We start from the raw sequence: 26,315 nt of genomic DNA, 5'->3' as shown, positions 1-26,315 counted from the left end.
GTCGTCGCTGCCTCGCGTTTGCTCGATCTGCCACGCTCGCGGCTTGCGCTCGGCGGCGCCGCGCCCGCCGCGCCCGCGCCCGCGCGCGCCGACGGGGCCGAACATCGCCCGCGCGCGCTGATGGCTCTGCGGAGCGAGCGACGGTTGAGCGCGCCGCGGTCGCGCTCCCGAGTTCCACTGGTAGTGTCTCGTCTCGTGCCGGTGCACCGGCCGCTTTTTTCGGACCGGAGCGAAACTTTTACCAAAAGATCGCCTAAAGATGCGCTTTTTCCTAACAAATGTGTGCACCCCCGCACGAGGAGACTTGCGAGAATGCCGCGGGAGAAGGCCACCTTGAGGTGCTGTCGCGCGCGACGGGCGCACGACGACGAACGAATCGACGGCGCAGTCGCGGACGAACACCTCGACCGCACGGCGTCGACGTCGGCATCGCGCCGCGACGATCGCGCCGCGATAGACCGCGATGTGTGGAAAACCGCAGTCAGGCGCGCGATATCCAGCGAGATGGGGTCCGAGAACGACGACGCCGTCGCCGATCGCGCGCAACTCTACGCCCAAGACGCCGCGCGCGGTCTCGTCGAGCGCGTCGTCGTCGGCGAAGGCGACGAAGGTCACGATCCCTACCGATGGACCGACGAAGATTTCCCAGACAAGACGGCGCACTCTCTGCTCCGGAGGGGGGTAAATTTGAAGCCGGCGGCTCCCGCGAAGACCAAGACGAAGCCGGCGCGCGCCTCGAGTCCGGTGCCGAGGCGTAGCAGCCCCGCGATCGATGACGTGGTCGAGATTGTCGTCCGAGACGTCGAGGTGACCGCAGCGGTCGCCGCGAATCGCTGTCCGCCGGACACCGTCACCGAGGCGACGACGCGCGCGTCCGGCGTCGTCGTCGCCGACGTCGACGCCGGCACCCTCGGCGTGGAGGGGGCGAGCGCCGTCCAAGCCCCTCCTCGCCGCGATATCCGCGACGTCGAAGACGATGAGGAGCTGATGTCGTCGTGGCAGACCGCGGCCGAGACCGCCGCGCCGAGCGGGACCGCGCGCGATCCGATCGAGATTGACGCGGACGCGGAAGAGGACGCGGGGGGGGGGGGCGTTCGAAGACGACGTCGCGAACGCGGACGCGGACGACGACGGGCGCGAGCGCGAACGCGGAGCGTACGAAGAAGACGACGACGAGGACGGAGAGGAAAAAGAAGAGGAGGAACGCGTCACGATGCCTCCCCGCGCGCGAGCGCCGCCGCAAGAGCCCGCGCGAACGTTTAAACAACACATCCGATTCACGACGCCGGATCGGGAATCAGATCAGGAACCAGATCGGGAACCGGAACCGGAACACCAAGAACCGGAACCGACGCCGGGACTGCTGCCCCGCGACCGACGCCGGCGCGGAGGAAGCAACGAGCGGAGGGCGCAATCCAAGGTGTGCCGCACCTGCCGAACGCGAAAGACGCCGATGTGGAGGCACGGCCCGGACGGACCGAAGACGCTGTGCAACGCTTGCGGCGTCAGGTGGAAACTCGGGAAGGCCCCGCGGACGAAGCAGGCGCCGAGGAAGCGACGAGCGGAGACACGCCCCGACGCGAAGGACGCGGACGTCGTCGCGAAAAAGCCGCGCGTCGAACCGGAACTGGAGGAGGCAGAGACGCCCCCGTTGGTGGTCGACGAAGTACCCGAATCCGAACGCGCGCGCGCGGACCATCGCGCCGCCGCCGCGGACGCCGCGGACGCCGCCGCGGACGACGACGAAGAGCGCCTCGGCGGAGATCAAGCCGAAACGTGCGTTCGTCGTCGCCTTCGCCGCAAGCGCGACGTCGCGTCCATCGAGGCGCTCGCGCTCGACGAGCACGAAGTACACGACGGGGGGAGGGAAGAGGCGCTGTGGGCGAAATCGCCGTGGGAGGTCGTGAACGTCCCCCCGGACGACGTGAGCCCCGCGCGCGGGGGCGACGCGGACGACGGCGACGGCGACGGCGCGACGCGCGATCGCGACGACCCCGCGAGAAACGCCCTCGACGATTTCGAGCGGAACGAGCCGGAGGACGACGAAGACGAGGAGGAGGAGGACGAAGACGAGGAAATGGAGGAAATGGAGCGTTTCGACGACGCGCCTGAAAACGCGACGAGCGCGGGAGCGAACGCGGCCGAGGGCGCGCGCGGTCAGGGCGACGCGGGGATCGCGGCGGCGTTCGCCCGCGACGCGCGCGAGACGGCGAACGCGATGTTCTCGCATTTTGACGCGGCGTTCGCGCCCTCGGTTGTCGATATTCAGCAGCGGTTGGAGATGATTAAAGCGTTTCAGGCGAGACGGGCGTTGGAGCTCGCCGAGCTCAGCGGGGTGTGCGCGACCATCATCTCTTTTATACCTTCGCATAAGGTTATTAGGAAAACACGACTAGCAGGGGAGGGACGCGGCGCGCGTGGAGGCGAGCCGCGATAGTGTATGATAGTGTATGGTATGTGAGAGGATGATAGTGTATGATAGTCGCACGTGAGAGGATGTAAATAATTTGATGCTCCGAGCTGACGTATACGGCGCGTGTGAAACATGTTAAAACCAACCGCGATGAGCCCGCGCGCTTCGCGCCTTTTTCCGCGACGCGGCACTCTCCGCCGCGTCTTCCGACGTCTCCGCCGCGTCGTCCGTCGTCTCCGAAAGAGCGAAACATTCACCACCCGCCGCCCGCCCCCGCCGCGCGAAATTCGCTTCGCGCATCACTTCGCTTCGAACCACGTCTTCGCGTAGTTCCCGTCCACGTTCAGGTCCACGTCGCACAAGTTCTCGTGGTCGTTGAACGGGTTCTCCATGTGTCTTTTCACGAGCGCGAGCGCCTCATCTTTGTGCTCCTCCGGCCCTTCTAAGATGACCTCGTCGTGGATCTGCATCAGAAGCTCGTACCCGATCTCTTTCAAACGCGGGCATCGGTGGATCTGCATCATCGCGAGCATCGCGATGTCCGCGGCGCCTCCTTGGATCGGCGTGTTGATGGACGCTCGCAACGCGTGCTGCCGTCGCATCTCGTCCCTGGACGACGCCTCCGGGAGGTTCCGGTGCCGCCCGAGCAGGGTGCTCACCTTCCCCAACTTGGTCGCGTTCGCGTGTTGGACCTCCTGCCACGCCCTCACCTCCGGTCGGTCGCTGTACCACAAGTTCACCGTGTCCTCCGCCTCCTTCGTGGAGACGCCGAAATCTTTCGCGAGCCCGTGCGCGGTTTTCCCGTACGCGATGGAGAAGTTCAACACTTTCGCCTTCCTCCTCTCCGACGCGAACATGTCCTTCACCAGCGCCGGGCGGTTCGCCTCGTCCTCGTCGTACCCCTCGCTTCCGTACTCCAGAAGACACTTCCCCTCGTCCATCGCCTCTCGAATCTCCTTATACATCCCCATCGCGGTCCGCGAGTGAAAGTCGCCCCCAGCCTCGAACGCCTCGCGCATCGACGCGCACCCCGCCATGTGCGCGAGCAGACGGAGCTCGAGCTGGCCGTAGTCCGCGACGACGAGGATGTTTCCCGGGCGGCACGTGAACGCCTTTCGAATCCCGTACCGGTCCTTCTCGAGCGCGGGCTGGTTCTGAAGGCTCGGCCTGCGCGCGGACAGGCGCCCCGTCTCCGTGTTGATGTTGAGCGCCGTGTGCACCCTGCCGGTTTTCCCGCGGAGGTTATCGCTCTGCAGCGGTATGATGAAGTTCGAGAGGAGCGTGTCGATCGCGGCGACGTCGTTGAGCGCGTCCACGGCGGCGCACGCCTCGGCGCCGTCGTAACCGCCGCCGAACGCGTCGTACGCGGCGCCGCAACTCTTCTTGAGGGCGTCGTTGGTCTTCTCCGCGTCCGTTAGGGCGTCCCAGGTGTCCACGATCTCCCTCGCCGCGCCGGGCCTCCCCGCGAGCGACCTGAGCACGACGGACGACACCGCGGGGAGGCCGGTGGCGGTGTACACCGGCACCGCCAGGTCGCGCTTCGTGACCCCGTGCAGCGTAAACTTCGCGCCCTTCTTCGGGGCTTTGCCCTCTCTTCCGCCCTCGTCCCACGCCGTCCACTCCGGGGAGACCATCGCGAACTCGCGCTCTTTCTCGACGCCGGGTTTGTCCGGCCTCTTGTTCCGCGCGCCGGCGAAGAGCAGCTGACGAACCTGGATGCCGCTTCCGACGTTCATGTGCTCCGCAGCGGGGCACATCTTCATCGCCCACCTCCGGAAGTAATCCTCCGCGACTTTCTTGTCCGCGAGCGCTTGCTTCTCCGCGCCCTCCAAGTGCTTCTTATCCACGAACATCCCCGCGGATTCCATGTCCGTGAGAACCTCGCCAAACTCTCTGAGGTACGTCGTGTAAAATTCCCACAGGTTCGCGCACTCGTGAAACGTCGGCTTGTCGCTCAGACGCGGGCACGCGTCGCAGGAGATCCCCCGGAGCTTCGCCTCCAGGCTCTCGCGCAAAAACCACGTCGCCTGCGCGTCCAGCGCGGAGTACTCGATCCACGTCTCTCGCTGTTCTGGATCGTTTTGAATCTGGTCGATCGGCGGGAGCTCGATCGTCTTCCCGGGGGTGCCGTCCTTTTTAATCTTCGGCTTGCCGAAGATCTTCTTCATCCCTCTCTTCGAGCGGATCAACTCCTCGCCGGCTTCGCTGAACATCTCCCCCGCCTCGGACATCACCTTCGGGTCGGACGTCAACGCCTCGAGGGAGTACCCGCCCTCGAGCTTGCGGTTCGAATTCCACAGACGCGCCATGTGCATCGTGTCCGCGGCGAATCCCGCGAGTTTGATTCCCCCGTGGTTCTCGATGACGTGACGATCGAAGCTGTAGTTGTGCCACACCTTTTTCGCGTCCGGGGATTCGAAATACGGCTTGAATATCGCCCAGCCCTCGTCCCCGAGCTTGAGGGTGTCCACCCACAGGAGACTCTTCCTCTTCGCGCCGGTCGACGTTCCCCCGCCGCCGTCGCCGTTGCCGTTGCCCGAGTCGTTCTCTTTCCCGTCCGCCGCCGCCGCGTCGCCGCCGCCGCCGCCGCCCCCCGCGCCCGGCGCGAAGTCCACGTCCGGACCGCAAAACACGGAGAAGCACGTCACGACGCCGTGACCGACCGGGGTCTGGTCCGCGACGTCGATGTCCGCCACCTCGGTGTCCACGGCGTGGTAGATCGGCCTGTCCGCGCTGCCCAGGTTGCTCATCAACACGCCGAGCACTCTTTTCGCCTCCTCGACGGTCTCCACCGTTTGCACCTCGTCGATCAAACCGGCGAGGTTGTCCGGCTTGTCGCCCTCGAGATCGCTCGTCTTCTTCTCCGTCTTCGAATCGTCCGCGACGTCCATGTCGTAGCCTGGGAGGGAAGGAGGATTCATTCGCGCGGGTCGGGTCGGGTCGCGGGAGAAGATCGGGTCGGCGCGCGGGCTGACGCGCGCGACGATCGACGATCGACGATCGACGATCGATCGCGGCGGGAGATCTCTCGCGTCGCGTCGAGCGCGCGAACGAGCGAAGTGCGAGGACGAGGAGGGTCGGGGACGCACCGGAGAAGTACGCGCGTCTCGAGTACCCGTTGTTCGAGACCGTGATGTCGAGCTCGTTCCCGTTGAACCGCTGTATCCGCGTCGGTCCGCCCGTGTCGTCGACGCCGTCGTCGTCCACGAGCTCCCTCGGCTGCGCCATCGCCGAGGACTGCATCAATTTCCTCCCTTGCGGAAGCGCGTCGCGGCCGCCCGCGTGGCCGAAGCGCGCGCCTCCGAACCCTCCGGTCGCCCGCGCGCTGAACGCGAGCGCGTCGATCGGCGCGGGGCGGCACGGCGGCGCGCGGCGCGCGGTCGCGCCCTGCGCGAGGCGGCGCAGCGCGCGCGCCGTCGTCGCGGGAGAGGACGACGCGACCGAGGACGCGCGCGCGACGCCCGCGGGCGCGGCGGACGCGTAGTGCGCTCCAGCCATCATTGTACTAGTGACTCGCTCGATGACTTCTCGTCGCCGCCAAAGACTTAGCATTCGCGTTCGCTCATGAGGCGCGAGTCGCGCGCGCGTGTGTCGCGGGAGTGGCTTTCCGCGTGAAGCGTTCGGAACCCGCGCGCGTCGGGGTGTAACTCGCCGGAGCGACGCCGGAGAAGGAAGCTTGAAGAAAATGCGACTTGTTTGAGAAGGCGCTAAAAAAATCTCCCGCCTTCACCGCCTCGTCGAGGTCGTCGCATAGGCAAACAGTTATACGCGGCGCCGGCGCGTACGTACAGTAGTACGAAAGCACGAAAAAATCGCTCAAAATCCCGGAGCGCGTCGCGCGTCGACGAAGTCGGCAGGCCGCCCGAACGATCCCGCAGATCTGTCGCCGCGTCGAGCGCGCGTGACCCCCTCACCTCGCGCGCGATGTCGCAGTTCGAGGACTACGGCGGGGTCGTGGACGCCGACGGCGACGACGGGTACTCGTACCCGGACTTCACCGGCGACGGCGCCGCCGCGGGCGCCGCGATCGACGCCGACGCCGACGCGCGCGTCGACGCCGACGATCGCCTGGCGGCCGATTTCGGCGCGCTCGGAATGCGCGACTCGACGCCTCGCGACGCCGCCGCATCCGCGGCGTCCCCCGCGTCCTCGGACGACGACGACGACGACGACGCGCCCGTCGCGGAGTGGGCGTGCGCGTACTGCGGCATCCAAGACCCCGCGTGCGTCGCCAAGTGCGTCGCGACCGGCAAATGGTTCTGCAACTCGCGACACAACACGCTCCCGGCGTCGTGCCTCGTGTACCACCTCGTGCGGTCGAGGAACAAGGAGGTGTGCCTCCACCGCGACTCCCCGCTCGGGGAGATGATCTTAGAGTGCTATCTCACCGGGCAAAGGAACGTCTTCACGCTGGGGTTCGTGCCGTGCAAGGACGAGGAGGTGGTGGTGTTGCTCGCGAGAGATCCCGCGATGAACGCGCCGGGAGTGGGCGGATCCGGCGCATCCGGCGCGGGGGCCAACGCGCAGCTCGCCGCGCTCAAAGACATGAACCTCGACCTGACGCAGTGGCAGCCTCTGATCGCGGACAAGACGTTTCTCCCGTGGCTCGTGAAGACGCCGAGCGAGCAAGACGCGCTCAGGGCGCGGCAGCTCACCGCGTCTCAGGCGCGTATTCCTTACACTGGTTCCCATACGACCGCGTCGGCGTGGTGAACGCCGATCCTTAAGGACTTCTCTCCCGGCGCATCTCTCCGCCCAGAGTCCCTCGCTTTCAATCCCGACACACCTCGACGCCTTTCAACTCCGCTTCTGACGCCTTTCAACTCCACCCCGATATCATCGCTCGTGTGGACCCTCGAATTACCCTCAGGCGAGCAAGCTGGAGGAGCTCTGGAAGACGTCGCCCGACGCCACGCTGGAGGACGTCATGCGCGGGCCGGGGGAGGACGACGAGGCGCAGCCGGTCGCGCTGCGGTACGCGGACGCGTATCAGTACCAGAACGTGTTCGGGCCGCTGTTGAAGATGGAGGCGGACTACGATAAGCAGCAGAAAGAGTCGCAGTCGAAGGACGGGCTCGTCGTGCGGTGGGACGTGGGACTGAACAAACGACGCGTCGCGTACTTTACGTTTCCGTCGGACGAAGAGGTGGCGCGTCTGATGGTCGGCGACGAGCTGCAGCTGAGGCACGTGGGTACAAACGCGGACGGGACGCGAACCACGTGGGTTGGCGTCGGGTCGGTGTTGAAGTTCACCGCGAACGAAGAGGTGGGGCTGGAGCTCCGAAGCGGCGGCGGCAAGGCGCCCGTGGAACACTCCACCGGCTTCAGCGTGGATTTCCTCTGGAAGAGCACGTCGTTCGATCGCATGCAGGCTGCGATGAAAGCGTTCGCGCTCGACGAAACCTCCGTCTCCGGGTACATCTACCACCTCCTCCTCGGGCACGACGTCGACCCGCAGGAGCTGAGAACGACGCTCCCGCAGCGGATGTCGGCGCCGAATTTACCCGAGTTGAACCACTCGCAAGTCAACGCCGTCGCGAGCGTGTTACGGCGACCGCTGTCGCTCATCCAAGGCCCGCCCGGGACGGGGAAGACGGTGACGTCCGCGACGATCGTGTATCACCTCGCGCAGCAGAACCAAGGCCAGGTGATCGTCTGCGCGCCGTCGAACGTCGCGGTGGATCAACTCGCGGAGAAGATCGAGCAGACGGGGTTGAAAGGTGCGTTCTATACACTGGTCCCCATACGACCGCGTTCGCGTGGTGAACGCCGTTTCTTAAGGACTTTTGCCGGCGCATCTCTCACCGCCCACACCTCGCTTTCAATCCCCGCCCGCGTTGCCTTTCAACTCCGACTGACGCCTTTCAACTCCACCCCGACATTCGCTCGTATGGAACGACCCTGAAAGTGGTACGCGTCGCCGCCAAGTCCAGAGAGGCGGTGCTGTCCCCGGTGGAGCACCTCACGCTGCACTACCAGGTCGCACATCTGGACTCCCCCGAGCACGCGGAGCTCGCGAAGCTACAGCAGCTGAAGGACGAGCTCGGGGAGCTGTCGTCGAACGACGAGAGGAAGTACCGCGCGTTGAAGCGCGCGACTGAGCGCGAAATTTTACAGAGCGCGGACGTCGTGTGCACCACCGCCGTCGGCGCGGGTGACCCGCGTCTCGCGAACTTCCGCTTCCGTCAGGTGCTGATGGACGAGAGCACGCAGGCGACGGAGCCGGAGTGTCTGATCCCGCTCATCATGGGCGCGAAGCAGGTCGTCATGGTCGGCGATCACTGCCAGCTCGGCCCGGTGGTGGCGTGTAAAAAAGCCGCGCGCGCCGGGCTCGGGCAGTCGCTCTTCGAGCGCCTCATCCTCCTCGGCGTGCAGCCGATCCGTCTGCAAGTCCAGTACCGCATGCACCCGTGCTTGTCCGAGTTCCCGTCGAACACCTTCTACGAGGGCGCGCTGCAGAACGGCGTCGCCGCCGCGGAGCGATTGATGACGCACGTCAACTTTCCGTGGCCGAAGCCGTCGACGCCGATGATGTTCTGGTCTATGACGGGCGCGGAGGAGATCTCCGCGTCCGGGACGTCGTATCTCAACCGCACCGAGGCTGTCTCCGTGGAGAAGATCGTGACGCACTTCCTGCGCGCGGGCGTCGCCCCGGAGGCGCTCGGCGTCGTCACGCCGTACGAAGGGCAGCGCGCGTACGTCGTGCAGCACATGACGCGCGCGGGGGTGCTGCGACAGCAGCTGTACAACGAGATTCAAGTCGCGTCGGTGGACTCGTTTCAGGGCCGCGAGAAGGATTTCATCATCCTGTCGTGCGTGCGGTCGAACGAGAAGGCCGGGATCGGGTTTTTGAACGACCCGCGGCGGCTCAACGTCGCGATGACGCGCGCGCGGTCGGGGCTGGTCATCCTCGGCAACCCGAAGGTGTTGTCGCGTCAGCCGCTGTTCCACGACTTGCTGCAGCACTTCCGCGATTGCGAGTGCCTCGTGGAGGGTCCGCTCAACGCGCTGAAAGAGTGCGCGATGACGCTGAGCAAGCCGAAGTCGCACCGCCCGGGGCGAAGTTACATCGCGCCCCCGGGGGCGAACCCGGACTTCCGACCGATGGAGGCGCACTCGTCCGCGCCCGGCGCGTACGACGGCGACGGGTGGCCGTCCCGCGACGGCGGCCGCGGGGGGTTCCGGGACCGCGGCGGCGCGGCGTCGAACCCGAGGAAGTACGCCGCGCCGGCGTCGCACTCGCGGCAGTACGCGATCCCCGCGGCGGGACCGGGTCCTCCGGGGCACAACTTCGGCGCGCGGAGCGGCCACGGACATTTCGGCGGGATGGGGACGGGTCCGGGGTCGTCCCAGGGCGACCCGGACGGTTTGCGTTTCGACGGCGACGGGTTCTCGCAAGGGAGCGTCGGCGTCGGCGACTACGCGTACCCGAACTTCGCGGGGGACTCGCAGAGCGCGCACGGGGCGCCGTCGCAGGGTCACGGGCGGGACGCGGGGTCGTACTTTGGCGATGGGAGGCCGTCGCAAGGGACGGACGCGGGCGGGTACACGTATCAGAGTCAGGACTCGTCGTATCAGTGAATAAGTGCTGTGATGACCACGTTTTCGCGATGCAATACTCGTGAGAAAAACTCACTCGTCGGTGATCCCGCGACCACGACACTCGTCCGCGCGCGCGTCCCTCCCTCGTCGCCGCCGCGATGCTCCCGCGGAGCGTCGCGGTGTACGGCAAAGGCCGCGAGCCCGGGGAGGCGCCGCTGTCGCTGCCGGAGAGCCACCGGCCGAAGCCGGAGCGTTTCGTCGCGCGCGTCGCGTCGTCGTCCACGTCGACGACCCCGATGGACGCCTCCGACGCCGACGCCTCCGACGACGCCTCCGACGGCTGCGTCCAGATGAAGCACGTCGGCGCGTGGGGAAAGACGCCGAACCTGTACTGGCTCGCGCCGCACGACGACCAGCTCCGCCGTCACCCGCGCTTCGTCGCGCTCCCGCCCGTGGACCGCGTCCTCATCGGCGGCGAGCGGACGTATCGATTCGTGCGCCAGGGGACGGAGCTGTGGGACGCCCTGCACGACGGCCGGCTCACGACCGCGCTCCTGAAGGCGGCGCTCGGGTTCTGCGAGGAAGGGACGTGCGCGGCGGTCGGGATGAACGCGCGGAACGCGAGCCACGGGCCCGCGGTCGGGGCGTACCACAGGCTGCGGACGGAACGCGTGGAGTTTCCGTCGTCGGCGCCGCCGGAGACGGAGACGGCGGTCAACGAGGAGGTCGTCCGCGCGTACAACGAGGAGGTCGCCGCCGCCGGACCCGCGGCGCCGCTGGAAGACGAAACGTCGACCGACGACGCGAGCGCGAGCGGCGGCGGCGGAGGGAGAGGGCGAGGGCGAGGGAAGAGGAAGGGGGGTCGCGGCGGGAAGCCTCGGAACGGCGGTTCTGGCGGCGGCCGAGACGCGGGGGGAGCACGCGCCGCCGCCACGCCGTGGTCGCTCCAACGCGCCGCGCGCTCGCGCCGCGCGGCGACGCGCGGCGAGGGCGGCGTCCGCATGGCGTGGGGCAGCGCGCAGGAGGCGGGCACGGTCGCGAGTCTGATGCTTCACTTCCCGAGCGCCGTCGCCGAAGAAGTCGGCCTGTGCGTCGTCGATCGATCGGACGTCCCGTCGGCGTGGAACGTCGGGCCGCTCCCGCCGATGGGCGCGTCGCCGGACGGGATGCTCACGCTGCCGATCGGGAACGACGCGATCGGGAACGACGCGAGCGGCGACGTGCCGACGGAGCGGCTCGTGCTGGAGGTGAAAAATTCGAGCCCGTTCGCGCGGCATCGAACCCGGCCGGGGAAGTACGTCGTGATCGACCGCGAGCCGTACGACGCGCCGCCCGCGTATCACGTGCCGCAGCTGCTTCTGGAGATGCTCGCGACCGGCGCGACCGCGGGTCTGCTCGCGATGCAGTCCGCGACGCGCGGCGTGCGCGTGTTCCGCGTGGAGCGCGACGACGAGTACCTCGCGGCGATGTTGAGGCGCGTTCTATACACTGGTTCCCATACGACCCCGTTCGCGTGGTGAACGCCGTTCCTTAAGGACTTTTCCCGTCGTCTCTCTCCGCCCACCCCTCGCTTTCAATCCCCGCCCTCGGCGCCTTTCAACTCCGTCTGACGCCTTTCAACTCCACCCCGACATCGCTTTGTATGGAACGACCATAAGGCACGTCTCGAGGTTTTACGTGGAGTACGTATCGAAGGCGACGCCGCCGCCGCCGCGGTTCTTCGAGGGCACGAGCGAGCACACGTGGCTCGTGCGGAGGACGCGCGCGATCGCGAGGAACGCGACGTTGTGGATGGACGTGCCGCATCACCGGTTGCCGGGGGAGGCGTACGACGAGCACCCGTTCGTGTCCGTCGCGGAGGGGGCGGGGGGTGGGTGAGGCGAAACGTCGCGAAAATAGACTACGTGAAAATAAACCGTCTCGCGAGATCGAGTTGAGTCGGTTCCGTCGCGTCGTCGCCTTAACCTCAGTCGATTTGAAGACGCTCTCTCAGTTCAAACATGTGTGCGTGTGTGTCCGGCGTTAAAAGATGCCTAACCTTAAGGTGTGACTGCGTTAGGCCTAACGTACTCGGTGCGTGTCACTAAGTTTAAGACGCGGGCGGGGCCACGCGCGGCTTCGGCAGCGCCTTGGGCGCGCCGGAGGGAGCGCCGCCGCCGCCGCCGCCGCTGCCGCCGCCGCCGCCGCCGCCACCGCGCGATCCGCCGCCGCCGCCGCGCGATCCGCCCTTGCCACCGCCGCCGCGGTTGCGCCCGCGTCTTCCGCCGCCGCCGCCGCCAGCTTTAGCGTCTCCTCCTCCTCCTCCTCCTCCTCCTCCCGCGGAGCCGGCGTTCGAGCCGCCGCCGCCCTGGGATCGCCCGCCGCCGCCGTGGGGCGCGGGCGCGTCGTACTCGTTCCCGCCGCCGCCGCCGCCGTTGTCGTAGCTGTCAAAGACGAGCGGCGGTCGCGGCGGCGCGTTCGCATCGCGCGGCGCGTTCAGGTCCACGCGATCGAACGGATTCACTGTCGCGCCGCGCGGGTGGTCGCGCGGGGGGTCGCGCGGCGGCGACGCGACGTTCATCCGCGCGAATAACTCGTCGACGGAATCCTGGTTGGTCCCGCCGCTGTTCGGATTCGCGCCTCCGAACAGCGACGGCATGCCGGCGAATTGCATCCCGCCGCCGGGAGGAGGCCGCACGTCCCCGCTGCTCAGGTTCAGGAGCCCGAACCCGTTCGGGTTCCCCCCCGAGCCGTCGCTCGGGCCCCGCGGCGCGAACCCTCCGAGCGCGAGCCCGGGGCCGGGGCCCATGACGCCGCCGCCGCCGACGCCGAACCCCGGCGGCGCAGCAGCCCTCTGCTGCATCTGCTGCTGCATCTGCATCTGGTGATGCGCCTGCTGCTGCTGCTGCTGACGCTGCTGCGCCGCGAACGCGCCGCCGAGGACGCCGCCAAACATCGACGCGTCTATCCCGCCGCCGCCGCCGCCGCCGCCGCCATCGCCCATCATCATGTTCACCGACCGCGCGTTCGCCATGTCCGTCGCGCGCTGGCGGCTCACGAGCTGATGCATCATCCCGGGCATGATGCCGTCGCCGGGCATGATCCCGGGCGGGCCGCCGAGCCCGCTGCCGCCGCCGCCCCCGCCGAAGAGCCCCATCGCGCCGCCGCCGCCGCCGGGGGGCGGCCCGGGCGGCGGCGGGGGCCCGTGCCCATGCCCAGGTCCAGGCCCAGGTCCCGGGCCGCCGCCCAGCGTGGGCGGCGCGAGCGCGTCGCCGCCTCCGCTCCCTCCCAACGTCGGCCATCCCGCGTTCGTCATCTCGCGCTCCGGCGACGCGCCGGGACCGAGCAGGTTAAACAACGCGCGCTCTAAATCTTCATCCGTCTCCGCCCACGCGACCCTCGCCATCGCGAGCGTGCCGTCGCGAATCGCCGCCAGCACCTTGGGCAGCGACCGCCGCTGCACCGCGCGCGCGACGTTATCCCCCGCCGCGAACGGGTCCTCGACGCCGAGGCAGTACCGCCCCGGCGCCCACGCGCTGCCCGCGACCCAACGCCCCGCGTACGCGGACGCGACGAGGCCGTGGCGCCACAGCGGCTCGACCGCGCGGAAGTGCGTGAAGAACGTCACGAGGAGCTCCGCGAGCGTCGCGTCGTTCGCCGCGCCGCAATTTTCCCACCGTCGCGCTCTTTGCTCCACGGGGCCGATATCTCGCAGCGCGTCTGAGGGCCATTCCATACAAAAAAAGTTCAGTGGTCAGTTGAAAGGGGACGCGATCAAATGTTGAAACCGGGCGATGGGTGAAATGCATTATTCGCACCTGACTGCTGCCGGATCTTCGACACTGGGAACTTGCGTATGGGTTCCAGGTTCGCCGCGCGCTCGTTCTCCGCCGCGAGGTCCGCGTCCGCGGCGGCGTCGTTCTGCAGCGTCAAGCGCATCGCGGGGGGTAATATCGGAGGCGAGCGCGTCTGGAGGTGGAACAAGCTCATGAGAGACAGCGCGAAGCTGTTGAAGCTCCCGGCGGTGGCGTCGTTGCAGTCGAAATTTTTCGCCCACATCTTCACGAGGAACACCAAGTCGCGGTACCGGCTGTCCAGGTTCGCCATCGCGCCCAAGCACGCGGACTGCGAGAAGAAAAAAAGATAGGAGAGGAGCGCGCGCGCGTCGTCAGTGGTCAGTGGTCGATCGATCGGCGTCGCGCCGGTCGAAACACATCGCGCGACGCGCGTTCGAAAGCGAAGAGAGACGAGAGAAGAGAAGAGAAGAGAAAAAAAAAAAAAAAACCCAAACGAACCTTGTACACGCCGTCGTTGCCCACGCACACGTCGCAGTTCACCCCCGTCTGCGGGTCCTTAAACTTAATCAGCGGCACCCTCGTGTGCGCGATGAGGTTCACCTCCGAGAACGCCTGATACCGCAGCTCGCTCGCCACCTTGTGCAGCAGCTGCACCTTCCGGCTCTTGTACCCGCGCGGCTGCTGCAGCCTCCGGTTGCGCCCCGCGCCGCGCGCGCCCGGCGCTGCCGCCGCCGCCGCCGGTCCCATCTCCTTCGGGTCGTACCACTTGCTGCTCGGCGCCACCTCGAGAGAGATGTCGATGTCCGAGCTCGCGGTGTGGAACACGGAGACGAACGACCCGAACGGTCGCAGCGTCACGCCCGGGAACTTGCGCCGCAGCATGTCGGCGAAGCGTCGCAACAGCGTCTGGCGCTTTTGGTCGTCGCGCGGCGTCGTCTTTTGCGACGCGACGATGGCGCGGAGGCGCGCGTCGAGGCGTCGCATCGCCTCCGGCGGCGGGTTCTTCCCGTCGCGCTTGATCAGATCGTCCGCGGTCGCGAGCATCGCTTTCGTGTCCGCGAGGAGCTCCGCCGGGGAGGGCCACTCCTGCTGCTCGATCTCGTCGTCGCCGTCGAGCTCGTCGATCGGGCCGGCGTCGACGCCGAGCGCGCCGTCGAGGTGATCCCCGAACGTCGCGCCGCCGTGGAGCGCGTCGTGGAAGAACTCGCTCTCGTCGTACCTGCCGCCGCCATTGCCGCCGCGACCGCGTCCGTTGCCGCCGCCGCCGAGCGGCGCCGGATCGGGGTACCGCGACCGCGGCGGGTGCGGTTGTTGAGGTTGTTGCTGGTGGCCTCCGTGAAGATGATGATGAACTTGCCGCGCGCGCGCGCCGTCGCCCGCGTCGTCGTCCGCGCCGTTCAAGACGCGGTTCCGAAGGTCGTCCTCCTCCTCCGCGCCGCCGACGCCGGCGGCCATCCCGAGGAGGTCATCGGAAAACAGCGCGTACGGATCGTCCGGGGCCCCCGGCGCCATCTGCCCCGCCCCGCGCGCGTATCCGCCGCGCCCGATCGCAGCCTCCCGCGCGCCCGCTCCAACTGCGCGCTCGAGTGGCCGCAAGCAAGCTGTTTGATGATGAAAGAGGTTGAAAGGACCGCGAAAGAGGCGTGCGGTTTGAACGGCACCGCTGATAGGGATTCGTAAAAGCGTTGATCGGCCCCGCGCTGCGACGAGGGTGAACCGGCCCGGTCGACGTCGTCGCGGTAGTTTAACTCGTCGATTGAACCGTCGACGCGCGCGCGCGCACGGCGCGACACGTCGACGATCTCGCCTTCCTGGACGCGCGAGCTCACGACGTGCCGGGATGATAGCGTCGCGGAGCGTCGTCGTCACACCGGAAGCGCGCGTCAACGCCGCCTTCACACGCCTCGGCAAGCATCGACAGACGCGAATCGCATCTCTCGCGCATTCACGCAGCAGTCGACACCGTCAAGACATCGAGCTCATCACAATGAACGCCGCGAGCGCGCTCAACGCGTCGACCGCGACGGCTTTCCGCCAGCGGGCCTGCATGGCGAAGTCGACGCGCGCGACGAAGCGCGCCGGAGCGACCCCGGTCCGCGCGCGCGCGACGACGAAGACCGAGTCTTCCGCCGCGTTCGAGGTGCGCGCGCGCTCGACGCGCTCGATCCGCGCTCGCGCGTCGCCGTCGCGCGATCGCGCGCGTCTCGACGCGCGGTCGCGTCCGCGCGTCGCCGTCGCGCGATCGCGCCCGCGAGGTCGCGCGAAAAAAACACAACGTCACCCGCTTCTTATCCACGCGCGAGATCTCGATCCCGATCTCGTTCTCGCCGCCGACCGCCCACGCTGACGCGTTCCCCCGCGCCTCCGCCTCGCCCTCCCCGCAGGATAAGACCCTCGCGACGACCGCCGCGTCCTTCATGGCGTTCCTCGCCGCGTCCGGCGCGACGAGCCTCGTCGCGATGGCTGACGACTTCGCGCCCCCCGCGACGGCGGAGGCGCCGACGTCCGCGCTCGCGCAGTTCCAGCAGTCCGCCAAGTCCGCGTTCTCCGACGCGGACTCGCAGACCGCGCCGTCCACCGCCGTCGCGGACCCGAACGCGCTCCCCGAGGGGAACACGTGGCGGTACTCCGAGTTCATCAACGCCGTGCAGAAGGGCAAGGTGGAGCGCGTGCGATTCGCCAAGGATGGATCGTCTCTCCAGCTCACCGCGGTGGACGGCCGCCGCGCCGCGGTGACGCTCCCGAACGACCCGGAGCTCGTGGACATCCTCGCCAAGAACGGCGTGGACATCTCCGTCTCCGAGGGCGAGCAGCAGGGCAACTTCGCGAGCCTCGCGGGTAACCTCCTCTTCCCGCTCCTCGCGTTCGGCGGGTTATTCTTTTTGTTCCGCCGCGCGCAGGGCGGCGAGGGCGGCGGCGGCGGCGGCTTCGGAGGCATGGGCGGCGGCGGGCCGATGGACTTCGGCAAGTCCAAGTCCAAGTTCCAGGAAGTTCCGGAGACGGGCGTGACGTTCGTCGACGTCGCCGGCGTCGACGGCGCGAAGCTCGAGCTCCAGGAGGTTGTCGACTTCCTCAAGAACCCGGACAAGTACACCGCGCTCGGCGCGAAGATCCCCAAGGGCTGCCTCCTCGTCGGTCCCCCGGGCACGGGTAAGACCCTCCTCGCCAAGGCGGTCGCCGGCGAGGCTGGCGTGCCGTTCTTCTCGTGCGCGGCGTCCGAGTTTGTCGAGCTCTTCGTCGGCGTCGGCGCGTCGCGCGTCCGCGACTTGTTCGAAAAGGCCAAGTCGAAGGCGCCGTGCATCGTCTTCATCGACGAGATCGACGCCGTCGGTCGCCAGCGTGGCGCGGGCATGGGCGGCGGCAACGACGAGCGCGAGCAGACGATCAACCAGCTTCTCACGGAGATGGACGGCTTCGAGGGGAACACCGGCGTCATCGTCCTCGCGGCTACGAACCGACCGGACGTTCTCGACTCGGCGCTGCTCCGCCCGGGCCGCTTCGATCGTCAGGTCACCGTCGACCTTCCGGACGTCGCCGGGCGCATTCGCATCCTCAAGGTGCACGCGCGCGGGAAGACGATCGGCAAGGACGTCGACTACGACAAGGTTGCCAGGCGCACCCCGGGCTTCTCCGGCGCGGCGCTGCAGAACCTTCTCAACGAAGCCGCCATCCTCGCGGCGCGTCGCGACCTCACCGAAATCTCCAAGGAAGAGATCGCCGACGCGCTCGAGCGCATCGTCGCCGGCGCCGCCAAGGAGGGCGCGGTCATGTCCGAGAAGAAGAAACGCCTCGTGGCGTACCACGAGGCTGGCCACGCCATCGTCGGCGCGCTCATGCCCGAGTACGACCCCGTGACGAAGATCTCCATCGTCCCCCGCGGCAACGCCGGCGGCCTCACCTTCTTCGCCCCGAGCGAGGAGCGCCTGGAGTCCGGCTTGTACAGCAGGACGTACCTCGAGAACCAGATGGCGGTCGCGATGGGCGGCCGCATCGCGGAGGAGCTCATCTTTGGCGCGGAGAACGTCACCACCGGCGCGTCGGGCGACTTCCAGCAGGTGTCCAACACGGCGCGCATGATGGTGGAGCAGATGGGCTTCTCCGAGAAGATCGGCCAGATCGCGCTCAAGACTGGCGGCGGGCAGTCCTTCCTCGGGAACGACGCCGGCCGCGCCGCGGACTACTCGCAGACGACCGCGAACATCGTGGACGACGAGGTGAAGATTCTCGTGGAGACCGCGTACCGCCGCGCGAAGGATCTCGTGCAGGAGAACATCGACTGCCTCCACGCCGTCGCGGAGGTGCTCTTGGAGAAGGAGAACATCGACGGCGACGAGTTCGAGGAGATCATGCTCAAGGCGCGGGCGAAGCTTTACCTCAAGGATGACAACAAGGACATCGTGGTGCCCTTCAAGACGTCCCCCGCGTAAGAAGGTCGAGGTGAAGTCAGTCGCGCGAGGCTTGACGCGGACGAATGAAAAAAAAACGGTGGGGGTGGTGTGGGGGTGTTGAGAGGGGGAATGGACGGGGGCCGACGCGGCGCGTTGCGTCGAGCTGGAACAACAAATTCTTGTACGATCTTAAACAGACGGCGAACGCTTTTAGACGACGGGGGCTTTTAATCGAAGCTCGAGACTACTACGTAAAAGAACATCAATCACCGATGCGAGCGCGAGCTGAGGGCCACCCGCGCGCCGTCGTCCATCGTTCTCATCGCATCGATCGAACTTTAGCTTTACTTCTTCCCGACCTTTCGGCCTTTCCCCTTGAACTGCTTCCTCCCCGCGGTGGTGCGGTTATCCCCCCGCCCTCTTCCTCCGCCGCCGCCCTTGCCTCCGATCAACCTCGACAGCGCGTTTCGTATCGCCCACACCCCGTCCCCGATGGCTTTCTTCGCGGACTTGTACGGCGAGATCCCGTGCGTCGCCTCGCACTGGTCGTTGAAGGATTTCGCCGCGATGAGGAGGAACACCGCGGTGATGATGTCCCCGGGCTTGACCTTCGCGCCCTTGCGGTCGTCGATCTCCCCGGTCGCGCGCTTGTATGACTTGTCGAGCTGCGCGTTCGCGCGCTTCGTCGCGGTGGACCCGGCCATGCCCGCGCTCGTCGTGGCTCCGCGAGTGGACGAAATGGCGAACGCGCGAAGAGGCCAAGAGATAAAAAGTTGTGTTCGTGAAGGCCCTTCCAGCTGTCAGCTCCTCGCCGCGCGGCAGTTCGCGGCGCCGCGCGCGCGCGGACGATGGCGGCGGAAGACGGCGACGGCGACGACCTCGTCCCGGACGAGTTCTTCGCGCCGAAGATCTTCCTCCTGATGCTCAAGACCGCGGGGTGCGACGCGCGCGCGTCGTCGTCCTCGTCCTCGTCGCCGCGCCCTCGACGAATCTTAAAATCTTCCTCCTCCTCCTCCTCCTCCTCCTCCTCTCGTCCTCCCCGCCCCCTGACCTCCGCCCCCCTCCTCACGCAGGAAGCAGCCGACGCCCGGGAAGAACGGCGAGGCGACGTATAAGTTCACGAACATCGCGCACAGCCCGACATTCCAGCGCGTGTGGGCGCAGGGCGTGATCGTCCATCGCGCCGAGGACGGCACCGCGTTCACGCTCGACGACTCCACGGGCCCGCCCGCGGAGGTGGTCGTCCCGTCGACGTGCGACGTCGCGTCCGGAGGAGGACTCCGCGTCGGCGCGTACGTCTCCGTCGTCGCGACGGTGTCCCCGCGGCATTCGCGCGACGCGGCGCGCACGAGGGCGGCGCACGCGCTGACCGCGGTCAAGGTGCGAGATCTGAGCGACGACGTCCACCGCGAGGCGCACTGGAACGTCGAGGTGCTGGAGGGCATGAAGATGCTCGAGCTGTCGCATCATCACCGCGCGGGGTGGGTCGGGCCTCCGATCGATAGTTAGTCTAGCAACGTTTTCGTCGATCGTATCGTAAACTCCGCTCGTCTTTCGCGCGGCGCGTGCGTCCTATAGACGCCTCCCCCCCCCCCACCCCGCCCCCTCTCTCTCAAACCGCGCGACGTCGCCGTACTTTTCCAAAATCTGATCCTTCGTCGCCCCCGCGCGCGCGGGACACAGTAATACGTCGCGTCATCGAGGCCCCCTCTCAAACCACGCGGTACTGCGGGTACCGCTCCACCCACGTGATGACCCCGTGCACGGGCTCCGCCAGACGCATGAACGCCCCCGCGCTCGGGACGACCAGTCGCAGCGCGAACCCGAGCGGCTTCCCGACGACGAGCTTCGCCGCGCCGAACAGCTTCCCTCGCCAGCCGAAGCCTCTTTCGCCGCGGCCGCCGCGGCCGGCTCCCGCCCCTTGTCGCGCGCGCAGCTCCTGGTCGATCACGTCCAGCGGCCCGCCCGGGTGGTTCAGCGCGTCCCCGGCGCTCAGCGCGCCGAGGCTCAGCAGCCACGCGACGAGCACGATGGAGTGAAAGTTGGTGCAGTCGCGCGCGACGCGTCGCAGCGTCCGCAGCGCTCTGTTCCCGCCTCGTACCTCGCGCCCGCCCCAGATTCGCAGCTCGCTCGCGATCACCAGCCTGAGCAGCTGGTTCGCGCTCGAGAGGTGCGGCGTCCCCTCCTGCGCGAGGACGCTGTTCGACAGCATCTGCCACCACACGCGCTTGTACTGCGACAGGCGGTCCGTCGCTCGCGAGCTGAACCACTGCGCGAGCGCCTCGCGCATCGGAGGGCGCGGGAGCTTGAACGTCGCGTGGCAGACGCGGCAACGCTTCTCGCGCGCGCCGGACGAACGCATGGAGACGCGCTGCCACTGGCGCAGGCATCCGACGTGGACCCACTCTTGCGTGCCGGTGCACCGGCACGGGGAGACGAGGACGTCGCCGTCGCCGCCGCCGCCGCCGCCGTCGTCGTCGTCGTCGTCGTCGCCGACGAAGCAGAAGCGGCAGACGCGACCGCCGCCGGCGACCGGCGCGGTGGCGTCGGGAGTCGTCGTCGTTATCGTCGTCGTCGTCGACGTCGTCGTCGACGTCGTCGTCGTCGACGCGCCTCGCGAAGGGTCGTCCGTCGGGTCGGCCAGCGGGTGCGACTCGAGCGCGTCCCTCGTCGCCGTCGTCGCGACGCCTTCCGCGTCCGCGGGATCGTCGCGCGCGTCGTCCTCCGCGTCGTGCGGCGCGCGCGCGTTCGCGTTCGCGTTCGCGTTCGCGACCGCGACCGCGCGGGCGAGATCTCGCAAGCCGTCCGCGTCTTCTCCTCGCGCGTCCTCCTCCCCGAGCTCCGCGCGCTCTTCCCTGCGCACGACGCGCTGCAGGTGCCTGAGCCACATCCCCGCGGCTAAGAACGCGACCGCGTTCACGGGATGCGCGGGGTGGTGATGCCCGTCGTCGCCGCCGGGGATCGTGATCCGTCGCGCCGCGGGGTCGACGCCGATGTCGACGCCCTCGACGTTGACGACGCGCATTGCGTGCGCGGGCGTGTGTGCCGGCGACGCGCGCGTGCGTCGGAGTTCGTCGTGTTCGTACCGCGCGGGAGACGCTATTTTATTCCTCGTCGGATCTCGCGCGAGGAGGGACCGGACGCGCCGCGCGTTGCGGTCGCGCGGCGAGCCCGCGACGCGCGAGGGACGCGCGCGAGGGTCTGCCGGAACGCGCGCGCGCTCGATTCGCGCGCTCGCGCGAGGAGAAGTGACGCGCGCGCGCGAAGGGAGCGATGCCCTCGACGGACCGGACCCTCGAAGAAAAAAATCGAGTCAGCGCGAGCCGAGCCTCGTCCGCGCCGCGCCGCGTCTGGAACGGTTGGTTATTCGCGCGCGCGCGCGATGGCCGGGCGCGGCGGCGCGCGGAGCTCGGTCCTCGTCACCGCGCTCCTCGCGCTCCTTCTTCTGCTGGGAACGCTCGCGGGCGGCGCGGAGGTGCGCGCGCTCGACGACGCCGACGCCGCGGCGGCGCCTCGCTCTCGCGCGCGTCCGTCGCGTCCGTCCCAAGGAAGAAGTCTCCCCTCGCGCGTCCGTCCGTCCGTCCGTCCGTCCGTCATCGCGTCTCACGCTCTCCCCCTCCCTCCTCCCTCTGACAGGCGAAGAGCCCCGGGAAGAAACGCAACCAGAGCATCGACCGCGAGATCAAGCACAGACGCGCGCGGTGCGACGTCGAAGTGCGAGAGGACGCCTCGCTGTGCGCCCCGGGCGCGAGCGCGATCGACATGGAAAACTGCGCCATGCGATGCGTCTCCCCGGAGTGCTACGAAAACGTCTACGGCGACGACCCGCTGGAAGACGGCGAGGTGGACGTCGTGAGAGGGAGGACGTTCCGGTCGTGCGCGCGGACGGCGTTCCGAACCGCGAAGTTACGACGCGGGGAGAAGGTCGGGGCGACGTCGGCCGACGCGGAGAGCGATGAGACGCGATGAGACCGCCGCGTCTACAAACTCCGATGAAAGAAGTAGAATGTTGATAAGTTGTTTTAGCGCGTAACTAGATGAACGTGACCTCATTACGTATCAGTCGTTACACCGTCGACCATCGTCGCCGCCCGCTCGAGTCTAATCACGCCTCCTCGACGCCCTCGCTCGCGCCCTCGGTCGCGGGGCCCGGCGCGTCCTCGCCGCCGCTCCCGTCGTTGAAGATCCCCGCGCCCTTGTCGTAGTACACGTACGCCATCAGCAGACAATCCGCGGTGAACACAGCCGCGAACGACTTCCACACCACGGGGATGAGCACGTTGATCACCGGCACCGCGACGAAGAGAAAGTTGAGCGCGTCCTTCTCCCTCGCGTCGCACTCGCGCGCGCGCAGCGACGGCACCGCGAACATCCACACGGACCACATCCCCATCAGTCGCGCGATGTTGGGCTCGTCTGAGGGTCGTTCGTTCACCGGTCAGTTGAAAGGGGACGCGATCAAATGTTGAAACCGGGCGATGGGTGAACAACTTTTGTATAGAACGCACCCGACGGAAGGAGGACGTTGTACGAGAGCAGCGACCCGACGACGAGCGAGACGTACGCCTGGACCTCGAAGATGGTGTACAGCGTCGATCCCTTGAACGCGGGGTTCTTCTTCCCCGCGGGGGTGGACGACCGCGGCGCGAACGTGCTCGCGATCTTCTTCGCTCGCTTGCTGACTTCTTTGTCCAGGTCCGCGGCGCGCTCGGTCTCGGACGACTCCGCGCGGACGACGACGACGACGCGGGAGGAGGAGGAGGAGGAGACGGAGGCGGACGGTCGTCGGCCGAGGCGCGCTGAGCGCGAGCGCGCCGACGCGGACGCGGACGCGGACGCGACGCGAGCGGACGCGACGAGAGCGCACCGCGCGCCGACGGAAGCGCTCATCGTGATGATATCCGCGGAGGTCTTCCTCCGCCTATCCGCGCGCGCGCTGTCGCGCGCTTCGCCGGCGCGCGCGCGGGCCCGTGAACGTCGCGGTCGTTCGCGTTTGCGCGCGCGGCGGGAACGTCGCGGCGGGTGCTGATGCGCGTGCGATGCGCGTCGCGGAGTGCCGCGGTGGTGGACGATCGCGTCGAGCGCGCAGCCACGTCTCCGCCGGACGGCGATCTAGAGATCATCAGCAGATCAAGCTCTTCGTCTGCGCGTGGATGAATTTTTCTGGGCGTCGCGAAGGAGCTGCTACGTAGGGTGTGATTAACACGCGAGGACACGCGCTCACTCGTCCTCCTCCTCCTCCGCCGCCGCCGCCGCGGGCGTCTCCGGGTCCGGGTCCGGCGCGGGCGACGCCACCTCCGCGGGAGGCGTCCCCTCCGGCTCCGCCGCGTCCGCCGCCGCCGCCGCCGCGCCGACCGCCTCGGCCTCCTCCTCCTCCTCCTCCACCTCCTCCTCCCCGTCGTCGTCGAGATCGAGCTTCCTCTGCACGCCGTTATCGATCCCACTGGGCCCGGGATCTTCTTCCTCCTCTTCGTCCTCCGCGTCGTTCGCCGCCGTCGCCGCGGCGTCCTCCTCGCCCTCGCCCTCGCCCGCCGCGGTCTTCTCTTCCGTCTCCTCCTCCTCCTCCTCCGCATCCGCCGCGCCAATCTGGACGTCGTCGTCGTCCTCCCCCTCGCGCGCCGCGGCGCCTTCTCCTCCTCCACCAACGTCCTTTTCCTCTTTCTCTCCCCCGGGGGATCGATCGCTCGCGACGCTGACGCGCCGCGACGACGTCGACTCCAGAATCAGATCGTTCGAGCTCGCGTTCGGCGACGACGGGAAATCCTTCGGGGAGAAGATCCCGGCGCCCTGCGACTTCGTCGGCGAGAACCCCCTCGTGGGCGAGTACGCGTCGCCGTCGAACCCGTGGTCGACGGTGCCCTCGCCGAGGCTCGCGATCGTCTTCAGGTGCTGGCGCTGCTGCTGCGTGCGCTGCGCCGCGGCCGCGCGCTTCTGCACGCGAACCGTCTGCATCCGCACGAGAAACTCTCGCTCCGTCGGAGTGATCTCGCGTCCGTTGAGCAAACGCAACGACTGCCCCAACAGCGTCAGCTTCGCGTCGCGTCGATGCTTCGGACCCTTCGACAGCCCCGGGTTCCCGCGCGCGTCCAGCGACGTGAGCTTCTTCGCGGACAGCAGCACGGACTCGAGGTCGCGCGTCGCCTCGATCTGGCAGTGCGAGAGGTCCAGGACGCGAAGCGACGCGAGCGCGCGGAGCGGCTTCGGGGCGGAGTTGAAAGGCGGCGTCGAAAGGCGTCAGGGGTGGAGTTGAAAGGCGTCGCGGTGCGTCGGGATTGAAACCGAGGGGTGGGCGGAGAGTGACGAACGCCGGGGGATAAAGTCCGTCCTCGAGGAACGGCGTGCACCACGCCGACGGGGTCGCGTGGGGACCACCGGTGTACGATAGATAGTGCGCACCCTCGGGTCGCGCACGCGCGTCCTCGACGCGACGAGCACGCGCAGAGACCGCGCGAGGCTCGCCATCGTCTGCGCGTCGAACTCGAGCTCCTCCTCCGGATCCAACCGCTGCGCGCTCAGGTGCAGCTCCTCGAGCTCGGCGCATCCGCCGAGGCCGTCCACGTACGTGATCCTGTTCCCGTCGAGGTAGAGCTTCTGAAGCTTCGCGAGCTTCGCGAGCCCTTCGACGCGCGGGAGGTTGTTGTTTTGCAGGTAGAGATGCGTCAGCGACGGCGCGAGCGGGTCGAGCCCCGCGAGCCGCGAGATGACGTTATCGTACAGGTACAGCACCCTGACGCCCGGGACCGTCGCGAGCGCGTCCACGCGCCCGATGTTCTTGCCGTCCAGCCGCAGATGCGTCAGTCGGCGCAGGTGCGCGTCGAAGTCCTCCCTCTGGCGATCCGCGCGCGACAGGCTCTTCACGATGACGTCGCGCGTCATTCGCACGCCGTCGTGCGCGAAGTCGTCGTCCTCCTCCTCGGCGGGTTCGGGGTTCGCGGCGGCCGCGTCGGGCGCCGGGGCGGCGTGCGCGTCGGACATCGCGCCGCGAACGCCGCGCGCGACGGGAGTGAGGTGCGCCCCGCCCGCGAATTGTCGGAGGTGGAGAGGGGGAGTCAGCGTCCCGCGCGATTTTCGTCAACGGCTCCTGCTGCTACGGTCGCGGTCTCCGCGGCGCCGCGCGGCATTGATCGCGCGCGCGTCCCCGCACGCACCGTCGGATCACCACCCACCGTCCGCGCGTTCGCGCATCATGGTGCGCGCGCGCGCGGCTTCCGCGCGTCGCTCGGTCGCTCGCGCGTCGTCGCCGGCGGTCGACCGCGTCCCGCGCGAGCTCGCCTCTCGCCATCGTCTCAATAAATCATCTCACCGCCCGTCCCCCCCCCCGCTCATCGCCCCGTCCTCGAACAGGCGACCGAGCAAAAGAAGGAAGCGTTCAGAAAGTACCTCGAGTCCGCGGGCGTCATCGACTCCCTCACGAAGGTTCTCGTGTCCCTGTACGAGGAGCCGGACAAGCCCGCGACGGCCATCGAGCGCGTCCCCGCCCGTCCCGTCCCGCGTCGCGCGCGTCCCTCGCCTCGTCCGAAACGTGCCGGTCGTCCTTCTTCGCCCGAAATGGATTAACGCGCGACTCGGCTGACCGACGTCCTCCCGCCCCCGCCCCGCCCCGCGCGCGCGCGTTCAAACTCGAAAACGACAGCTTCCTGAAGTCGAACCTCGGCGGCCCCACCCCCGCGGAGTACGAAGCCCTCATGGAGGAGAAGAACGCGCTCGCGGCGGAGCTAGAAAAGACGCAGACGGAGCTCGCCGCGGCGCAGACGAAGATCGAAGAGCTCGAGAACCCGCCGGCGGCGGAGGAGGGCGAGGGCGACGCCGCGCCCGCGGAGTGATCGATGCGGAAGCTATGCGATGACGTGCGTGGTCGATCGCATCGCGCGCGACGTATTGTATTAGCTCGCGGCGCGCGATGGAGTAGGAACATATAGAGTGGGGACGACACGCGGTACGCGGGGGAGACGCGACGCGGGCGGCGGAGGGGAGGTGAACATCTGATGAGTGTCGTCGCCCACACGAAGCGACGTCGGGGTGGAGTTGAAAGGCGTCAGTTGGAGTTGAAAGGCGTCGAGGGCGGGGATTGAAACCCAGGGGTGGGCGGAGAGAGACGACGGCAAAAGTCCTTAAGGATCGGCGTTCACCATGCCGACGCGGTCGTATGGGGACCAGTGCGGACTTCTGTGAAATATTGAAACGAAACGCGGCACA

At 68.1% G+C, this 26,315-nt stretch overlaps 13 protein-coding genes across 13 annotated transcripts; 7 read left to right on the top strand and 6 right to left on the bottom strand.

Annotated features, from left to right (window-relative positions):
• Positions 1–285: 285 nt before the first annotated feature.
• Positions 286–2,518, top strand: MICPUCDRAFT_56004 (uncharacterized protein). Its single transcript, XM_003057111.1, has 2 exons — positions 286–1,105; positions 1,155–2,518. Exons 1-2 carry the CDS (start codon positions 313–315, stop codon positions 2,435–2,437), a joined length of 2,076 nt encoding a protein of 691 aa, XP_003057157.1. The 5' UTR covers positions 286–312; the 3' UTR covers positions 2,438–2,518.
• Positions 2,505–5,641, bottom strand: MICPUCDRAFT_46607 (uncharacterized protein; the record flags this gene model as incomplete). The annotated part of the gene is made up of 2 exons (XM_003056647.1): positions 2,505–5,312; positions 5,503–5,641. 2 exons carry the CDS (start codon positions 5,639–5,641, stop codon positions 2,713–2,715), a joined length of 2,739 nt encoding a protein of 912 aa, XP_003056693.1. The 3' UTR covers positions 2,505–2,712.
• Positions 5,642–5,693: 52 nt separating this feature from the next.
• MICPUCDRAFT_56002 (uncharacterized protein) lies at positions 5,694–9,994 on the top strand (the record flags this gene model as incomplete). The annotated part of the gene is made up of 3 exons (XM_003057110.1): positions 5,694–7,122; positions 7,289–8,133; positions 8,322–9,994. The coding sequence occupies exons 1-3, from the start codon at positions 6,338–6,340 to the stop codon at positions 9,992–9,994; spliced, it is 3,303 nt and encodes a 1,100-aa protein (XP_003057156.1). The 5' UTR covers positions 5,694–6,337.
• Positions 9,995–10,113: 119 nt separating this feature from the next.
• On the top strand, positions 10,114–11,833 carry MICPUCDRAFT_56001 (uncharacterized protein; the record flags this gene model as incomplete). The annotated part of the gene is made up of 2 exons (XM_003057109.1): positions 10,114–11,462; positions 11,614–11,833. 2 exons carry the CDS (start codon positions 10,114–10,116, stop codon positions 11,831–11,833), a joined length of 1,569 nt encoding a protein of 522 aa, XP_003057155.1.
• Positions 11,834–13,578: 1,745 nt separating this feature from the next.
• MICPUCDRAFT_25497 (uncharacterized protein) lies at positions 13,579–15,032 on the bottom strand. Its single transcript, XM_003056646.1, has 2 exons — positions 14,230–15,032; positions 13,579–14,059 (listed from the first exon to the last, which is right to left on the bottom strand). Exons 1-2 carry the CDS (start codon positions 14,773–14,775, stop codon positions 13,709–13,711), a joined length of 897 nt encoding a protein of 298 aa, XP_003056692.1. The 5' UTR covers positions 14,776–15,032; the 3' UTR covers positions 13,579–13,708.
• A 571-nt stretch (positions 15,033–15,603) lies between these two features.
• Positions 15,604–18,384, top strand: MICPUCDRAFT_55999 (uncharacterized protein). Its single transcript, XM_003057108.1, has 2 exons — positions 15,604–15,871; positions 16,116–18,384. The coding sequence occupies exons 1-2, from the start codon at positions 15,719–15,721 to the stop codon at positions 18,156–18,158; spliced, it is 2,196 nt and encodes a 731-aa protein (XP_003057154.1). The 5' UTR covers positions 15,604–15,718; the 3' UTR covers positions 18,159–18,384.
• Positions 18,385–18,463: 79 nt separating this feature from the next.
• MICPUCDRAFT_55998 (uncharacterized protein) lies at positions 18,464–18,823 on the bottom strand (the record flags this gene model as incomplete). The annotated part of the gene is made up of 1 exon (XM_003056645.1): positions 18,464–18,823. One exon carries the CDS (start codon positions 18,821–18,823, stop codon positions 18,464–18,466), a length of 360 nt encoding a protein of 119 aa, XP_003056691.1.
• A 144-nt stretch (positions 18,824–18,967) lies between these two features.
• On the top strand, positions 18,968–19,628 carry MICPUCDRAFT_55997 (uncharacterized protein; the record flags this gene model as incomplete). Its single annotated transcript, XM_003057107.1, has 2 exons — positions 18,968–19,056; positions 19,193–19,628. 2 exons carry the CDS (start codon positions 18,968–18,970, stop codon positions 19,626–19,628), a joined length of 525 nt encoding a protein of 174 aa, XP_003057153.1.
• Positions 19,629–19,830: 202 nt separating this feature from the next.
• Positions 19,831–21,144, bottom strand: MICPUCDRAFT_55996 (uncharacterized protein; the record flags this gene model as incomplete). The annotated part of the gene is made up of 1 exon (XM_003056644.1): positions 19,831–21,144. One exon carries the CDS (start codon positions 21,142–21,144, stop codon positions 19,831–19,833), a length of 1,314 nt encoding a protein of 437 aa, XP_003056690.1.
• A 357-nt stretch (positions 21,145–21,501) lies between these two features.
• MICPUCDRAFT_38580 (uncharacterized protein) lies at positions 21,502–22,088 on the top strand (the record flags this gene model as incomplete). Its single annotated transcript, XM_003057106.1, has 2 exons — positions 21,502–21,594; positions 21,756–22,088. The coding sequence occupies 2 exons, from the start codon at positions 21,502–21,504 to the stop codon at positions 22,086–22,088; spliced, it is 426 nt and encodes a 141-aa protein (XP_003057152.1).
• A 136-nt stretch (positions 22,089–22,224) lies between these two features.
• Positions 22,225–23,009, bottom strand: MICPUCDRAFT_55994 (uncharacterized protein; the record flags this gene model as incomplete). Its single annotated transcript, XM_003056643.1, has 2 exons — positions 22,225–22,535; positions 22,628–23,009. The coding sequence occupies 2 exons, from the start codon at positions 23,007–23,009 to the stop codon at positions 22,225–22,227; spliced, it is 693 nt and encodes a 230-aa protein (XP_003056689.1).
• A 1,116-nt stretch (positions 23,010–24,125) lies between these two features.
• On the bottom strand, positions 24,126–25,094 carry MICPUCDRAFT_15588 (uncharacterized protein; the record flags this gene model as incomplete). Its single annotated transcript, XM_003056642.1, has 2 exons — positions 24,126–24,317; positions 24,516–25,094. Coding segments are annotated over 2 exons (771 nt in total), but the record flags the coding sequence as incomplete, so codon positions are not given.
• Positions 25,095–25,305: 211 nt separating this feature from the next.
• Positions 25,306–25,676, top strand: MICPUCDRAFT_55992 (uncharacterized protein; the record flags this gene model as incomplete). The annotated part of the gene is made up of 2 exons (XM_003057105.1): positions 25,306–25,308; positions 25,464–25,676. The coding sequence occupies 2 exons, from the start codon at positions 25,306–25,308 to the stop codon at positions 25,674–25,676; spliced, it is 216 nt and encodes a 71-aa protein (XP_003057151.1).
• Positions 25,677–26,315: the final 639 nt, after the last annotated feature.

The sequence above is a fragment of the Micromonas pusilla genome (assembly GCF_000151265.4).
Source record: "Micromonas pusilla CCMP1545 genomic scaffold MICPUCscaffold_3, whole genome shotgun sequence".
NCBI classification, from domain to species: Eukaryota; Viridiplantae; Chlorophyta; class Mamiellophyceae; order Mamiellales; family Mamiellaceae; genus Micromonas; species Micromonas pusilla.
The sequence above is the reverse complement of the archived record's forward strand: the minus strand, read 5'-3'. Positions and strand labels throughout refer to the sequence as shown.

What these genes read in the sequence shown, in the direction of transcription:
- MICPUCDRAFT_56004 (XM_003057111.1), top strand. Translation starts at nt 313, where the DNA reads ATGCCGCGGGAGAAGGCCACCTTGAGGTGCTGTCGCGCGCGACGGGCG. An exon ending in GGGGGGCGTTCGAAGACGAC is followed by an intron (nt 1,106 to 1,154) that starts GTCGCGAACGCG and finishes GCGAACGCGGAG; the next exon opens with CGTACGAAGAAGACGACGAC.
- MICPUCDRAFT_25497 (XM_003056646.1), bottom strand. Translation starts at nt 14,775, where the DNA reads ATGCTCGCGACCGCGGACGATCTGATCAAGCGCGACGGGAAGAACCCG. An exon ending in GCAACGACGGCGTGTACAAG is followed by an intron (nt 14,060 to 14,229) that starts GTTCGTTTGGGT and finishes TTCTTCTCGCAG; the next exon opens with TCCGCGTGCTTGGGCGCGAT.
- MICPUCDRAFT_55999 (XM_003057108.1), top strand. Translation starts at nt 15,719, where the DNA reads ATGAACGCCGCGAGCGCGCTCAACGCGTCGACCGCGACGGCTTTCCGC. An exon ending in AGTCTTCCGCCGCGTTCGAG is followed by an intron (nt 15,872 to 16,115) that starts GTGCGCGCGCGC and finishes CCCTCCCCGCAG; the next exon opens with GATAAGACCCTCGCGACGAC.